General features: G+C 62.3%; 1 protein-coding gene across 7 annotated transcripts in view; it reads right to left on the bottom strand.

Annotated features, from left to right (window-relative positions):
* The window catches only part of IQSEC1 (IQ motif and Sec7 domain ArfGEF 1), a 331819-nt gene that overhangs the window by 51192 nt on the left and 263578 nt on the right, over positions 1-17049 (bottom strand). For 2 of the 7 annotated variants that reach the window (XM_036868764.1, XM_036868759.1), the window contains exon 1: positions 16029-16297. The exons of the other annotated variants lie outside the window; for them this stretch is intronic. In XM_036868764.1, coding sequence (XP_036724659.1) covers positions 16029-16093 — 65 coding nt within the window. In that variant the 5' untranslated portion in view covers positions 16094-16297. Of the gene's footprint in view, positions 1-16028; positions 16298-17049 lie in introns of those variants that run through there. 7 annotated transcript variants of the gene reach the window in all.

Below are 17049 nucleotides of genomic sequence, written 5' to 3'. Positions count from 1 at the left end.
ATCTGTGGGAATGTCTGTCCCGTGAGATCTAGGCCCCAGATCAGCACCTGGCACACAGCAGGTGCACACACTCTGAACTACCCCTACCAAGCCAGGGAAGCCTTTTTAAAGAAACCCAGACTCCTGAGGGCTGCTCGGTCTGCCATGTGGACCGCAAGGTCTGTGGGAGCGGGACCTGGGCCCGGGTGGGCACCAACTTACAACAAACTGTCTCAGCCGGGCTGGCTCGACCCAACCCTCAGGTAAGGTTTCAGATCCTGGTTGGGGATGGCGGGATACGGAGCCACAGAGACCCAAAACACACCCAAAGTGACAATTTCAATGCAGAAAATCCACGCAAACATGACTCAGAATTGTCTAGAAATAGGTTTTTAAAGGAAAGCTGGAAGCTTTTCTACCTCCCCGCCCCTAACTTTTGGGCTCAAAAGGGACAAAGACCCTCTGGCCGGACACTGACACCCCTCCCTCGCGAGGTGGTGCCCAGGTGACAGACACGAGTTAACTGCAGAGGGCCTGGGGCATGTGGCCCCCAAACCGGGCTGGTCCCTAGACTCCCCTGGGAGACTCGGCAGCCGACTCCCACCCAAGTCTGGAGATCCCGAGAATTCAAAGGGTCAGCCAGCAGTGCGGCCCCTGAAACGGGACTTCAAAAAGAGCCCCGGCTGGTTGTGACCTGTGGCCTGTCTGGAATCCTGACTACCAAGCCAAGCCCCCCGTCAGACACAGAGGAAACTGGGGCCCAGGAGGAGAGACCCGGCCACCCCCCTCCCCTCCCGCCGCCCACAGCCCTGGCTCTGGAAGTCCACCCACGGGCAAGGTGCACACCTGAGGCGGAGGGCCTGAGTCCAGCCCACGTGGCTCTGTTTGGTCTACACAGAGCAGTGGCCACCATCTTCTTTTTCTTTCTCAAGTGAGAACTAGGTACCGGGAGTGTTCACTCACCCGGATTTCTGGCTTTTCTTAGATAAAATCAGAAGAGAACGCATTCCCGCGTGGCCTCCATCGCTGAGCTCAGGGCCAGCCATCTGCAGTGCCCTGGGCCCCCGCCGGCCGCCTGCCTCGTGGTGGACGCCTGCCTCGTGGTGGACGCCTGCCTGCCTGCCCCGCAGGTGCCAGGGCTCGTCCTGTTTCACTGGTGCCGAGGGCACAGAGCCGCAGCCACAGGCCCAAGTCCCCCAAAGGGGTGACTTTCCCTGGCCTGACCTCACGTTCCCAACAGTAAAACGGTCCAGCCGGGGCCCTGCAGCAGCGGCCTGACGGCTCAGTCCCCTCCGGGGCCCCCAAGGGACATGGCGTCCACAGGCCGGAGCCTAAGGATTCGGCCTGACCAGCTCCCTTACTGAGGCTTTAAACATAGCTACATAGCTAATAAGATAACTTACTACAGAGTTTTGTTTTTTAAAAAAGAATGGTGATTTTAAAACCTCACCGGTTTTAATCTCTCTCGAGATTTTCTCTGGACCTGAAAAGTCTTATTCACCAAACCATGGACGGGGCAGCTGGGCTGCACGGGGACCACAATGTAGACCCCAAAGCAGCCGCCCGTGGAAGGTCCGTCCTCCCCCAGGAGCCCCCCTGCAACCCCTCCCCCAGGCTGGTCACTTCATCCCGTGAACGAAGCCAACTATATGACACACCCAGGTCAGGGCCAGGGACGCGGGGGGACACGGACAATGACGACGCTGGCGTCAGGACAGTCACGGGGGTGCATCAGGCGCCACAGGCCGGCGAGCAGAGCCCGAGCCCCAGCGCCCTGGGAGGCACGCACCCTCTGCCAGGACCCCAGGAGGAGCAGCGGGTGGCGGGTGAGGGCCCTTCCCGGCTCAGGGCGCTGCGTGTGTGGAGGCTGAACAGCGGAGGTCGCGGTCCACTGTGTGCACAAGGGATGGGAAAGCTCAGGCTGGCGGGACACACATGGGGCTGCAGGAGCCAGCGTGTTCAGGACCTTGCAAGGCTTGCCAGGGAGGGTGCAGTGGACCGCAGGGTCGGGGCAAGGCCAAGGAAGGGTCTCGGGTTTACCTGGGGTGGGACGGACGGCAGTGGCACCCTAGAAGGGGAACGCGAACTGTGGAGCACAGGCCCCTCAGCCCCCGAGTCACTGCCTCCGCCTCCCCCCATCCTTCCCCTGCAGCGACCCTCGGGGGCACAAGCAGCCCTGACAACGGGACGGGGGGAAAGGGCTGGTCCCAGGGACAGTGACGGGCCAGAAGAGCGAGACAGCTATGCCCGTCCTCAGGTCCTGGAAGCCACGCTGTGGGGCCAGAGGTCACCGAGAAGCTGGGGAGGCTGAGGACCCGGCGTGGCGTGGCAGGGCCGCTGGCTGGTGAGGTGGGGCTGTGAGGGCCCGGGGAGGGGAGGACGGGTGGGTGAGAGGAGGGGACGGGTGGTGGCTGAAGGGGCTGGCGCTCCAGGGAAGGCCTGAGCTGTGCGAGCTGGCAGGGACCCGGGCACACCTGAACGGCGACAGGAGAGGGCCCTGGAGGAGCCACCAGAGGAGAGGGCCCCAGCGGGTAGGACCCGGCAGCCCGGTAGGACCTCTCCCCTGCCTTGCCTCTCCGAGGGGTGGGGGGGGTGGTCAGTGGGCTGCCCCCGACCCCCAGCAAGCTGGGACTCGGGCAGGGCCAGTTTCGGGAGCCTGAGGTCTGCATTAGACCAAAGCAAGAGAAACGGGGTTCACTCCGACCCTGTGTCCAGTCGCAGGGAGGGTCCGCAGCCCTGACACTGGCCCTGGCTCTCCACCCCCGCGCCTCGTGGCCTCTGTGACCCGCAGACGCCTCGGATGGCCCCTGAGCCTGGAAGAGCCCCTCCCCGGCCACCCAGCCACCGTCCTCCCTGACGTGGGCGGACAGGTCGCTGGCCCGACTGCCCCATCACCTCCGGGGAGAGGGCCACGGCCGCAGAGCACCCCCTCCCCTGCCCCGAGGCCTGCCCTGCCGGGGACGAGGTCCAGCTCAGCTCCGCCTCCCGCCTCCCGGGCTGCAGACCGGCTCTACTGGCACCAAGGCCTCCAGAAGTGGTTTTTATATACGTATAAAAATATAGGACTCGGAACAATGAACTTCTCAGAGTGGGAGGCTATTTTTAGAGCCCTGCTAACCGCGCCAGCATTCAGCATCTCCCTGTTTGTCAGCTGCTGCTGGCGACATGGGCCTCGGGCAGGAGCGGGGTCTCCTCAGGACGCGAGCGCATGAGGAGAGGCGCGGTGTTGGGATGCCCGAGCTGTGGGGCGTGGGGGCCGCCGCCTGGCACTCCCCGCCCCAGGTCCTGAGTGCCCACACGGCCCTGCAGGGCACTCACCACTCCACAGTGTCCCGACGTGAGGCGGCAAGAGTATGGGCGGGTGGCCAGCACCCCGGGGTCCAGCCACCCTGCCCAAGCCTCAGTTTCCCACCTGCAGAGCGGGAGCGGGGCCGCCACCTCGGGGGTATGGAGTAGGGGACCCGTCGCCGGGCAAGGAGCCCTACGGACAGCCAATGCCGAGCCTAACTGGACGGGAACCCCTCCAGGGGGCGGGGCAGCACCCTTCCTCAGACAGGCCTGTTCTCACCAGCGCACGGCCAGAGGGAAGGAACACAAGTCGGCTGCGAAGCCAGGCCCTCGCCCTGTCCTGTCAACATCTTTCCAAGTCGCCCTTCCGGCCCCGGGGAGGTGGCGGCTCCAGCATCCCTGGCGCAGGCCTGACTCCTAAACATAAAGAACGTCTGTCTACCCGCCTGCCAGAGCCCGGGCTGGACCTCCCGGAGGCTCTGCGTGAGTCACTCCCATTAAAATAGCCCGGGGGGCCAGAGGGTCAGAGGTCAGCACCAACAGCCTGCAGTCAGGTCCAGCGAAGGCCGTCCCACGGGGCTCAGGGCACCGCAAACGCGGGGCATAAAGGTCACCCTGGCAACAGGGAAGGGAAAGGGGTTCTGCAGCTGCCAGCCCCACCTCCGCCCACCTCCACTGTCTCCACCGCATGGAGCAGGCTGGTTATCTGACCGCCTTTTCCCCTGCATCCTGTGTCTCTGCCTTGGAAAGCTGGGGCGGGGGCTGCATGCCGCTTGCCCCTCGCTCAGGCCTCCAGGGCTGACAACAGGGCTCGGGGAGCTCAGTGAGCATTTGCTGAACGAGTGAATGAGTGACGCTACACGAGCGATGCCACCAGTGGCTAAGGGGCCCCAGTGAATCTGGGAAGCAGCATCCCTCGTTCGTTCGCTTATTCACTCAACAAACACAGAGGTGAGAAGGATGAGGCCCACTGGACGATCAGGACCCAGAGCTGGGCACCAGGCGGACCTCCCAGCCTCCCCTCCCGCACCTGTGCCCTCGCTTAGCTACTCCTGGACCAGGGGCCGCGTGCCCCCAACCTTCCCTGTAAGACCTTCGGACGGCGCCCTCAGCCCCTTGGCCAGGCATTTCACTGGGGCCGCCGCAGTCAGGCCCAGCAACCCCGCAGCCGGGCTCGCTCCTCCCCCACTTACAAGCGGGGGCACCGATGCCTGGTGGGGGGCAGGCTCATCCGACTCCCCCGACACACCCACAGCCGCGACGGGGCCTGGGACGCTGGAGCTGCACCCACGCCTGCTCCCTGGCCCTGCCGCCCGGCCTCGGCAGCACCAAACGGCCGCAGACACGGGCGAGCTTCTCCGAGGAACAGACGTGTGTTCGGCCCCCAGAACGCCGCTCCCCAGGCCTCGAGGCTCAAAGGAACAGGGGCCGCGTGCAGGCCACCTCGGGGGGGTTCGGCTCCCCTGGGCCACCTCTGCCCGCGCCCACCTCCCCAGCCCTGGGAGCCCTGCTGGCCGGCACCGATGGGGTCTCAGACGGGAGGCAGGCGCAGGGACCCCTCTGCAGGCGGCAAACGTGCGCTTTTACCTGGGCTGGAATCCAGCTGGCGGGGAAGCCACAGGCTCGGGTGGGGGCAGGGTCGTGGGGAAGGGGTGAGGGCCAACACACGCAGCCCCCAATCCAGCCCAGCCAGGGCCTCTGCTCGGCGAGGGGCTGCTCACGTGGCATCACCAGCATTCCCGGGGGCCCCAACCTGCCTGAGGATCTCACCCCACATCCCAGGGACCAGAGCACCAAGCCAGGGGACAGGCCTAAACCAAGGGAAATGGGGCCTCTAATGCCAGTCCTGCAGCCAAACCCAGGACGGGCAGCCTTTCCAGAGAAAGGCTGTGAAAAAGCCTTTTATTCTCCCCAGGGCCATCTGGGCAAGGACCAAAGGAAGGGTGAGGCCCAGCCATCTGGGACCCTGCGCCTCACCCCCAGGACGGCTGGCTGGGAGGCCTGGCACCCACTCTGCCGCTCCTCACATGGGCACCTGAGGGGCAGAGCTCTCCGGGAGACAACGGTCTCTGCGAGGAGAGCTCACGAGGTCTCAACACAGAGCTCCGGATGGGCAGCTAAGGATCAGGCCACGTGGGCCCATCTTCCAGCTTGGTAACAATCAGATGGAGCTGGTGGCAGCCACACCCATCAGAGGGCAGGCGCTCTCCCGCCGCCACAGTCCTCACCACTCCCTATAGCCCGCCCACACCTGGCCTGCTCCTCTCCCTCACACCGCCTTCCTTTCAGAGCATGTGCATTTGCCTGCCATGCTTGCAAAGGACCAACGTTCAAGACCCAACTCAAAGAGCAGAAAAGTCAGATCTGCTGTTCCCAAGGAACCTGATTTAGAACGCCAAGTCCCGAGGGGCAGGGTTCCAGAATTCCCACAGCTCTGCACAGCGGTGGGAACGCCCAGGCCTTCCGCTCTGTCGCACCCTCTGAGCGTTTGATTTTTGCAAGACCCACCAAAGTGGGTCCACATGGATGACCCACAATTGTGGATTGTGATCCACAATCACGTAGTCGTCATGGCCACCAAACTTCAACTCACCACACGTCCTCCTTCCTCAATGTCATGCGGCTAGGATATAACCTAAAAAGCGTTCATCCAAACCTGGATGCCCAGGTGACGTCCTGGGGTTTGCCCACCCTCAGCAGCCCCCTTCACCCGTCTGTGCAAGGAACGGTGGTGCCCTGCAGCTCGGGAAGCGCCCACAGGCAGTGTGGGGCGGCTCTGGGAGGAGGTCAGACCAGGTCGAGCTCCAGCTGCCCCACTGCCGGGCTGAGTGACCCCGGGCAGGTGACCTCACCTCTCCAGGCTTCCGCTGGCTCATCTTAGCAATGGGTATCACTCCTGCCCGCTACCCAGCAGGCAAGGGGGAATCAAGTGAGGACAGGCTTTGCCAACTGCAAGCCTCCATGTGAGCACGGGGCATATTTCTGCTCTGCACACGGACGGACAAGGGCTTGGCCAAGAGCCTTTGCCGGGTTCGTCGAGGCCGGATAGAGATGTGGGAAACGCGGTCTCCAGTCCAGCACCCACCTAAGCACTCCCTGCTCGGGAACCAGGAACACCTCGGTGCACCTGCACAGGGCTTCATCCTTTCACTCCACCCACAGCTTACCTAAAAGTTCACAAAACTGCTCCCCTCACCGGGGTCTCCTCTGCACACAGCATCGCATCTTCCCTGTCTGTATTTTTTTATTGGCCACTTCCTACAGCCTGCCCTCTGCCAGACACTCACCCCCGGCTAAGCCAGGGCGGCTCTTGTTGGTTTTGACTGCTTGACTGCATGAGGATGACTGGGGCTTCCAATCCCTGGGCGCACTCGGAAAGATTTTTCCAAACACACACACACACACACACACGCACACGCACACGCATGCACGCAGCCAAAAATCTTCCCAGCTGAGCCAAATTAAATACAGAGGCCTCTAGTTATTTCCATATGCGCAACATGGACTTAAATAAAGCAGTTCTCTGTGGCAGGCTCCAGCAGACTGGGCTGGGCCGGGCCCCAGGGACCCCACCCACCCCCCTCCCGGCAGGGCAGGCAGGAGGCACCGGCTGGGGAGGTGGCTCCGGGGGAGCGAGCGGGCAGAGAGGGGACACCCGGCATGCAGGCCGCCCGTCTGCAGCCCACCCTGTCGGCCAGGGCCCGGCGCGGGGCCCTCTCGGAGCCCGGGACGCTCTCAGCCCAGCTGTCCAGTCCCATCCTAGAGGCGGGCCGCCAAGCTGTTCTCGCCCCCTCCGCTGCCAGAAAGCACTTCCCAAACTGCAAATCATCCAAGTCCTCGCCGACCTAAAATCTTTGTCCCGGTCCCGACTCCCTGGGGCAGCGCCCAGGCCCCCTCCCACGGGGCCCTGCCCACCCCTCCCCTCGTGCTCCAGCCTGTGGCGCTCTCCATGCCCTTCCCGGGACACTGGGTGCCCATGACGGAGGGGGCACAGCCCACAAGAGGCCCCGGGACGCCCTGCCCGACAGTGAGCTGACCCTGGGACGGGCGCACACGTTGTGTGTCTGTGTCCTCAGGGCCAGCACATCCTAGGATGAGTGAAGGAAGGAAGGAGCTGATGGTGACAAGAATCACTGCACAGCAGCAGGTGACAGCCACGCGCCCGGCCTGCTGAGCACCTCACAGGGAACTAACTAACCATCCAACAACTTTTTCCTTAATAGATGTTTATTCTTCAGAGTAGTTTTAGGTTCTCAGCAAAACGAAGCGTCGAGTACAGGGTTCCCATACACCCACCCCAACATGTGCACAGTCGTACCCCCATCAACACCCCCACCAGAGCGGCACCTCTGTCACAGTCGGGAACGCGCGGACACCACACCGTCACCCAGAGGCCGCAGGTCACTGAGGGCTCACGCTCGGAGCTAAAGGTAGAGGCAGGTGCTCTATCACCTACCCATTTAGTCGACAGAGAAACTGAGACACAGAGGTAATGTAACTGAGCGAGTGCGGGAGGGGAGAAGGGGGGAGGCCGACCAAGACACCGGGCCGCCGGCCGACGGTGCTTCACACCCGCACCTCTGCAGCCCCTTCCTCGGGAGGGGGAGCCCACCCCCCTTGTCTGCCCCCCGACCCCCTCCTGCCCTCAGGACCTGGACCTGCAGCACCGCCGACAGGCCCCCACCCGCACGCGGCAGCCGGAGCCGGAACGGCGAGGGCCTGGGGAAGGACGCCGCCCCTCAACCTCCTGTACCAGCGGCACACGGCCCTCCCCGGTCTGGCACCCGGCAAGCAGGAGCTGTGCGACCTCGGGCAGCTGACTAGGCCTCTCTGTGCCTCAGTTTCTTAGCCATAAGATGGGGGTGTTGTCCGGCTCACAGCGCTGCTGTGAGGGCCGCAGGGTAACGCACACAAGTCCTCACCTGGGGCCTGAGAATCAGGACGTGCTCAGGGCTGCGTCGCACGGCACCACGGGGACCGGGTGGCTGGAAGGCGGTGGGTGGGTGGCAGTGGGAAGAGACCTTAAGGAGCGGCCTTTGCTCAGAACCAGGAGTCAGACCACGTGACCCAAGACCAGCTCCCGCCTGAGGAGAGTGCGGGGTGCGCTGACCGGGCAGGCACCGGTTCAGAGCAGGAGTGGGGTGGGACTCGGGCACACTGTGGCTTTTTAACTGAATCTGGTTGCGGGCTCTCCGTGCGCCCAGCACTGTGTCAGACGCCGGAGCGGTGACAGTGATATGTTAACATGTTCCTGAGGACCAGAGCAACTCACATTTCCTGAGCACCCACCGTGTGCCAGGCTGAGACACAGTGCTGGGCAGGGGGTGTCAGGATGACTCCAGCCTCCTATCCAGAGCCGGAGCCAGGGTCGGGCGGGGAGATCTGGGGAGGGGGAGGCCGTAAGGAGCCAGGTTACAAGCTGCAGGACAGAGAGGAGGGACGAGGGCCTGGTAGAGGCCCGGGTGGGAGACGGGCTGGCCACGAGGGCTTGGAAGGAGCTGCAGTGGTGGGCGTGGACGTCTCTTAGGCCAGAGGAAAGAGCACTTGGAGGCCACGTGTCAGGCCACCCAGAGGCCAGGCGAGATGAGAGGCCACTGTGTGGGGGGACAGGGGCGCAGGGGCCACTGCCACCCCACCACCGGGCGAGGGCAGCCCCGGCGCAGCAGGCGGGACCCGGTGGGGACGCTGAGCAGGGAGCCCAGTTCTGCCTGGGGGCCTGCGGGGTGAAGGGCAGCGCCTCGGGCATCCCACCCCACGACCTGACGGAGGGGCCTCGCAGGCCTGGCCTCCCCCGGGGGCCGGCATCACTCGGGTCTCAAGGCCCGGAAACGGGGCCAGGCTCTGGGTTCCCAGGCTGGGCCACCACAGCCAAGGGCCATTGGAGGAACGCGGATGTGCCCCAGGGACCCACCCCGGCCACACGACCCCTCCACTGCCAGACATGAGGCTGACCGCACGACAGGTCCTTGATTTAAGATCAACAAAATGTCTGGGATCTGCCTCAGAATAATCCGGGAGCAAGGAAGTAAACGTGCCCGTGGGGCTTCCCTGGTGGCGCAGTGGTTGAGAATCTGCCTGCCAATGCAGGGGCACGGGTTCGAGCCCTGGTCTGGGAAGATCCCACATGCCGCGGAGCAACTAGGCCCGTGAGCCACAACTACTGAGCCTGCGCGTCTGGAGCCTGTGCCCCGCAACAAGAGAGGCCACAATAGTGAGAGGCCCGCGCACTGTGATGAAGAGTGGCCCCCACTCGCCACAACTAGAGAAAGCCCTCGCACAGAAACGAAGACCCAACACAGCCATAAATAATAAATAAATAAATAAAATTAAAAAAAAAAAAAAAAAAAAAGTGCCCGTGGGAGCCATCGTGCCATTCTCTCTACTCTGTGTATGTCTGGAGTTTTCCATAAGAAAGAGTGTAAAACAGCGCCAAGAATCTGCTGTCCACATCAAGGCCTATCATCTTCCTGGGCCATTCTGCCATTTTTACTGCACGGGGGAGAAAAACCCAAAGCCTGCACATTTAATTTACGGCTTTGAGAAAGTCAAGGCCGGAGGGAACAGAGAAGCCGAATCTGCAGGGCCGCACCTCGCCGTTCTGGCAGCGGAGGAAAGAGCCGTTTCCCAATCACTTCCTCTCCGGCCCCAGCACGGCACTGAGCTACCCTGGGACCTGTGCAGGGTCTGCACGGGGAAATAAGACGGATTCGTAAGAACCCGGGAGCAGCCGGCAGCTCCTGAACAACTGCCACCAGCCCCTCCGTGGGGGAGGGGACCTGGAGGGCCCTTCTCACGCCGGGTGGCCTCCCGGGCCAGCAAACATGCTTGTGGGATGCCAGGCCACTAGCCAGAGCTGCAAGGGAGCCGCGCCCACTGCGAAGTGGACTCTGTGCTCTCCACACGTGGCTGCTGTTTGGCCTGGGGTGGGGGGGGTCCCACACATTCCTGTCTGCCCCCCGCCCCTTCCTGCCTCTACCTCATCCTCCATCCTTGAAAGCCCAAGCCCTCGCCACAACAAGGCCAGGGAGGGGGAAAGATATACTTTAACCTGAAGACCAAATCTACATTGTACAAAACTTGAATATGTTATTTCCATTCTCTCGCCTCAGTTTCCTTGTCCGTAAAATGGGAATAATACCAGCTACTTACTTGACAAGGCTCTTGGGAGGTTCAAATAGGATAAGTGTGTGTCAGATTCAAAGACCACCCAAATGTCAGATATTACCATTTTTATTCTGTGGCCCATTCCAGTCTGGATCAAACCTGTGCCAACTCCAGACCCACCAAACCCAGCCAAGCCCTTCCCCTTCCCTGCAGGTGCCCAGCTGCACGTTTCCCAGTCTCCGGGCAAAACACTCCACTGTCCATCCTCCGCGGGAGGTTTCAATCCTCAGCTGTAAGCAGAGGCTACGAGCACACACACAAGCCCACGGGGTGTGCCACCCCTCACCAAGGCTGCGATCTGGGTCCTCCAGTCGCCGCCGCCGTGCACCACGAGCAGCCCTGGCCCTGCCCGCAGCCAAAACGAGGGGCCATCCGCTCCTGTCGAGGAACAACGCCGTGGAACCCCTCAAGTCTGAAAGAGTGAGAAGCTACTGTCTACCAGGCGTTTACATTACACGCTTAAGCACTTTATGTGGATCAACTCATGTAACGAGCTCTTACTGTCACTCACCTTTTGCAAATGGGGAGACCAAGGCACAGAAAGGCTAAAGAACATTCCCAGGATCACAGAGAGTGTGAGGCCCAGGGCAGGGGTCACAGGCTACAGTATCTGCCCCCCAGCCGCTGGACCAAACATCCCCCCTCAGCAAATGACCACGGGGGTCCCGCGGTCTTCACAGAGGTGGAAACCGAGGCCCAGAGAGGGGACGTGATGTGATGCCTGACGCCAGGGCCCCCAGGGACGCCTCCTCCCTCTGGAATAATCAGGATAAATAATAACACTGACAATGACCATAACTGATATCTACTGAGCTCCTTCTATATCACAGTAAGGCACCGTGTTTCACTCGGACGACTGCATCCAGTTCTCACACCACCAAGCCTCCCAGCCAGAGACAGAAAAGCAAACACCGTCTGCTTCCATCTTCCATCTTCAGGCATCGGGAAGAAAGTGCACACGCTGGCAGACAGACACGGACCCTGCCTGGACCACAGCCACTTCGGGAAACCCAGACAAGGAGGCTGCCTCCCAGCTGGGACGCTTTCAAATTTTCCAGTGTTTTTAATGGTCCTTCTCTCCTCCCATGGGATGGAATTCAACAGCCCACATGCATGTGTGTCCCCTCATGACATCAAAGGCCATGCCCTTGGGCTTCCTCACCATGCCCAGGCCAGCTACGTTCGCACGGGTCCCTCAGCAAGTCAGGGGCAGTTGGCTATTGTCCCTGAGACCCCGTGCCACACCGAGACTGGCCTGGGGGTAAGCGTGCTACCCTCAAAATGCGGCAAGTACTTGGGACCAAGGGCGTCCTGCAGCATCCTGCTGGAGTGTCTGGGGAAGTAGCTCTGGGGTCTGTCAAGACATCAGGAGAATGGAGAGAGATGTCATCAACCTGCCTATAGCTGGCACGTTTGGGGATACTCTGGGAATCCTCACAGCAGGGGATACTAGACTCCTGTTCTGGGGTTTGGGAAAGACGCAAAAGGTTCTATTTGCGATGTGACATATTTTGCTGAAGATTATTTAGTCCCAGAGGGAGCAGAGCCTGGCTCTGAGGAGCGCAGACCTCGGAGCCAGGCAGACGGAGTTCAAAGCTCAGCCTTCGGGATTACTGGCTGGTGACCCTGGGCAAGGCATGTGACCTTCCCCCAACTGAAAAATGGGCCCAGCAGAAGCTCTTTCTCATAAACTGCTTTGAGAACTAAGTACTTCATACAGAGTTCACCAAATGGCAACCGCTGCTATCATTATTATTATACCAACCTTTGAACAAAGAGGAAAAAACAATGTCGTCATAGTTTCCCCATCTATACAAAGAGGGAGGGGACTCTGGCTACACCTGGGCCTTAAGTTCACATTAAACTGTCTCCGTGTTAGGAAACTGCAAACCAAGGAAATGAAATGGAAAGAATGGTCCTTTCCATCAAGGAGCAGAGAAGCTACAGCCATGTACGAATAAGGCATTAAAAGCTGTTAAAGTCAGAGCAACTAGGACCAGGCCCAGCGCCCCGTGCAGACTCCAGAAACCAGCGGGAAGGAAAGCAGCGAGGAGTACGCAATGATGGGCCGAGAGCTGCTGCTCCTTGCTGGGCATGTACCACGGGTCCTCAGTCACCAGGCAAAGCTGCACAGGCCCCACAATGTCCTTTGGGGTCCCACTTCACAGATGAGAAAATCAAGGCTCAGACAGGGGAGGCAATATATCTGAAGCCACGCAGCTGGGAAGAGTCAGGGTCCAGGCCCCGGGGCTCACGGCTTCACACGAGTAATCCGGTTCCCCTACATCGAGCCCAGGGCCTGGCAGAGCAGGTGCTTGGTGACTGTTTGGTGAGTGAATAAAGGAACACAGGAAGTGTGACGTGGCTGGCCCTGGGGCTGCACACGTCTCTCCAGAGAACAAAGCGCCCTCCGGGCCGGAGAGCGTGTACGTCCACGGGTGCACTGCTCGCCGCGACGGCCGAGCACAAACCACAGCCCGGGGCTCGGGGGCACACGCCCAACCCAAGTGCAGCCACAGCAGCCGGAAGAGCAGCAGTTACCGCGCCACGTCCTCCACCACGATTGCCACCACTTTCCCCCCAGGAGCCACTCACGCAGTAGGAACAGCCAGATTCTCTAAGGCCTGACCGATTACTTCTTCGAGAGCTGAAATGGCCTTTAAACTCGTTACGATTTGCTTTTCAAGAACAAATGATATATCACACTCAAGAGCCTTTGCACACCCTCCCCCCGCCCCCCAGGCACACACAGTTCCAGGGCACCCGGGCTATCTCCACAGGACTCTCCCCTGGCTGGGTCCAAACCCATCAGCCCTGTGCCGTCGCCTTGCCTCTGTGCTTACTGGGCGGATATTCCACACGTCGTCATCATGCAGAGGAAATTTACAAAAGAGGAAGGAAGAAAATCCAATAGGTCCCTGGTGGTGGGAAGCACCTAGAGCTGACCCGGGCCAACTGTGCGCCTGACCGAGGCCGGGGCAGCCAGCCCAGCGAGGGCTTTTAGACGCCCGCTGGGAGGGCCTCGGGCCCCTCCGTGAACCAGCAGCGCCATTCCCTGTCACAGATGGGGAAACAGAGGTTCGCGGGGTGTGGAAACTCGCATAAACTCACAGAGCTGAGCTGGGGTTTGGAATAACGTCTGTCCGCCTCCCCAAGCCCTTCTTTCCTGACGCCCTGAGCCGCCCTGGACCCACGGATTCTCCCGGCAAACCACGATCGCACATTCCAGAGCCCCGCCGGATAACACCCGCACACGTGCACACGTGTATACTGAGCTCCTGGAGCCCTGTCCATACTCTTCCAGAAGGACCTATTTGTCCAGTCATCACACTGTTTGTGCAGCCAGCAGTCCCGTCCGTGTTTCTGAACCAAAGCTGTGTAAATATTAGCACAACCAGCTCAGAGTCCGACTTCCTTGGGCAAAAGCCCAAGGATGGCGGCAGGGCTGGCAGGGACCCTCCGCAGGCCTCCATCAGAACGTGTGGGTTCTACTCTGGGCTCGCCTTGTAATACTCTGGTCATGTCCCTGGATTCCCTGCCTCTATGTGCCCATGCAGAAAGGTAGGGTGAGAGAGGCTCAAAGAGCAGAGCACCCAGGACAGGTGCCAGGCATGCTGTTGGCTGGGGGGCGCGGCCGTGCCGAGACAGGTTGCCTTGGACCTGTTACACGCTGGGGGCGTCCCGAGGCCTCTGGAGCCTGCTGGGTCCTCTCTGTGTTTAGAGAAGGGGAGATGGCCCTCCCGGAAGGACTCTGCGCTGGGTGCAAGCTGGCCAGCCCAAGGAGCACCTTGCTAAGCCTCCACGGGTCAGGGCTGGGCTGATCCTCTCCCGCCCTCCCCCAGGCACTCCGCAGCAAATGGGCCCCACCTGCTCGGAGGCCCGAGGGTAAGCTGCAGGCTGGGCCTGAGCAGGGCTTAATCTCCGGGGCACCTGGCCCGGCAGAGACGGAGGAGCAGCTGCTCAGCACCAGCTCTGACCACACAAGGGCCCAAGCAGGCTTCCCTGTATCTGGAAGATTCAGATTGGCTACACGGAGGGACTTCCGATGAGAAGGGATGCAGGACGTAGGAACACGCAGAAGAGGTGGCCACGGACATCCCCACGGGAAGGGTGGCACTGGACAAGTCCTAACGGACGGAGAGACTCCTCAGGCTCTCTCTGCTGGCGACGGAGGAGGCCCAGGCAGCAGAGCGTGCCGACCACCGTGTCCCCGCTAGCCTGTGGCCCCAGGAGGACAAAGACTCTGAGTTCTGCTCACTGCTGTGTTCCCAGTGCCTACAGCAGGGGCTGCATACAGCAGGCACTCACGCCACAGCCTTGGTGCTGACAACAGAAGGCTCAACCTCAGTGTGCTCCCCTGCAACATGGGGAGGCGGTACCGCAAGGACGAGAACGCAGAGGAATACGGGGAGGACAGGTGCGCACGGCAGCGGCGCCGGCACGTGTGGGATGTGAATATCATGACTCCCCCCGGCACCATTCTCGGACTGATGCCACTGACTCCAGACAGCTGGTCCTGCAGCTGCAGCCTGCCTGGCCTCCGCCCCAGACGCAAGGAGCCATGGGTCCCTGGGAACCACACCCCACAACCCCACGTGGAGCCTCAGTCCCAGGGCCCCGGCCCCTGAGGTGAGGTTGGGGGGCGCGGAGAGGAACATACGTGCGTTCTCAGCGCAGCTGCCAGACACACACTGCAGAATTTCTGAACTCAGAGATCCAACGGCTGAAGGTGGGCTCCCCCCGCAAGGGGCCTGACACAAGCCAAGACAGTTTGTCAACAAATCCCCTCCGCCCCACAGCCCTGCTCCTCCGGGGGGCCTGCAGACAGCTCAGGGGGCAGCTGTGCTGGCGGGCAGAGCGAGGAAATCGATATTCCCAGCACACACACACTCTCTCCCTCTCTCTCCATAAACACAGGCCCTTGGAAGCTCAGCCAGCCACCCGCAGGCCCCGAAGAAGAACAGGGATCATCTCTGGGGCACACGCTCATCCCCGCCAGACTCCATCCCGGGCCGCACCAGACACACGTCAACAGACGCCCCCAACTCCACCAGCGGCCCCCTCGCAGCCCCGCTCAGACACAGCAGCAGCCGCACAGAACTCGGCCTTCCTGTCCCAGGTGCCCCGGCGCACTCCCAGGCGAACCCGCCAGAGCACACCCGGGCACCTGCGCACAGCCCCGCACACTCTCCCCGGGGGCCTCCCGACAGAGCGGACACGGGCCCCGGGCCCGCATCAACAGGCCTGTGCGAGCGCTCCCTGACACCTCCGCCGGCCTGCCGCCAGACACAGCACAGACGCCCGCTGGCCACGCTCCCTCCCACAAACTCCCGGCCCCCTGCGGGCCGCCTGCGCCGGACACCAACTCCCAGTGGTCTCCCCACGACACTCACCCACACGCGCTCCCGTCCGACAGTCGCTGGCGAGCGCGAACGCACAGCCTCCCCCGTTCTCGGGCCGCTTCTGGCCCGCACGCACACTAACGGGGAGCGCTGCCCCCGGAGCCCCCCAACGCCTCGCTCACACTCACTCGGACCCGCGTCGCACGACCGCACAAGCCCACCCCGCTCAGCCGGCCACCCCGCCCCGGCCCTTACCCGCTGTCAAGCTCCAGCTCCAGCAGGGACTGCGTCCGCTCCGAGTGGCAGTGCAGGCACCACATGGCGGCCGCGGCGGGAGCTGGCGGGGCCGGGCGCCCGGGACCCAGGCCGGGCCAGCGGCGGCCGGACCCGGGCCGACACCCGACCGCCCGCGCCCTGCCCGCCCGCCACGCGACCACCTCGGGTCGCCCGGCCCAGCGCCCGCAGGTCCCCGCCGCTCCTGACCCCAAGTCCGAGCCCCAGGCCGGCCGAGCCCGCCCCGCCGCCGCCCGCCGCCCGCCGCCCGCCTGGCGCAGCGCAAGGCCAGGCCGGAGGAATGTGGCCCCGGCGGGGGCGGGGCCGGGGCCGTGGGCGCGGGCGCGGGCGCGGGCGCGGGAGGAAGGCGCGAGGGGCGGGGCCGCGGGCGGAGGGGCGAAGGGCGGGGCCGGGCCGCGGGCGGGAGGGAGCGAGGGGCGGGGCCGCGAGCTGGAGCGGGATTCTCCCAAGGCAGCGTCATCCCCTGTCCCAGACATGGGCCCTCTCCTGGGAGGACTGCGCACTCCCTCCAAGACGGAGCCCCCCAGTAGCCATATGCCCCTCCCAAGCGTGTAAGCACAACAAATACAAAACCCCAAACCAGCCAACTGCAGCCTACTCTGCCAACGGCGCCAACCTCTGCCACTCCTGACTTTGGCCTCACTTTATAAAACGGGGCTTTTGCTTTCCCAGACAGGGCGGGTCTGGGCTCTGACGCCCCTGCCCCGGAGATAGCGGAGTGGGTCCCATCCTGAGGCTGGGGATACCCTTTAGGGGACTTTTTGGGGAGGATCTGATGGAAGCAGCTTCTTTCTCCCTAAGCCCACCCAACCCTTTGCCCTCCCCTCACCCAGAGACAACTTCCAGACCCCCACGGCAAGTTTAAAGTAATACTAATTAGCATTTTAGAGCTTTTTACTGACATTTGGTCCTCAAGACAACATTGTGATGCAGGTGGAGTTATTACTGACCCCACTTTCCAGAAGAGGAAACTGAGGCTCAG

This window comes from Balaenoptera musculus, chromosome 11 (genome assembly GCF_009873245.2).
Source record: "Balaenoptera musculus isolate JJ_BM4_2016_0621 chromosome 11, mBalMus1.pri.v3, whole genome shotgun sequence".
NCBI classification, from domain to species: Eukaryota; Metazoa; Chordata; class Mammalia; order Artiodactyla; family Balaenopteridae; genus Balaenoptera; species Balaenoptera musculus.
Note: the sequence above shows the minus strand (reverse complement) of the source record. Positions and strands in the feature narration are given on the sequence as shown.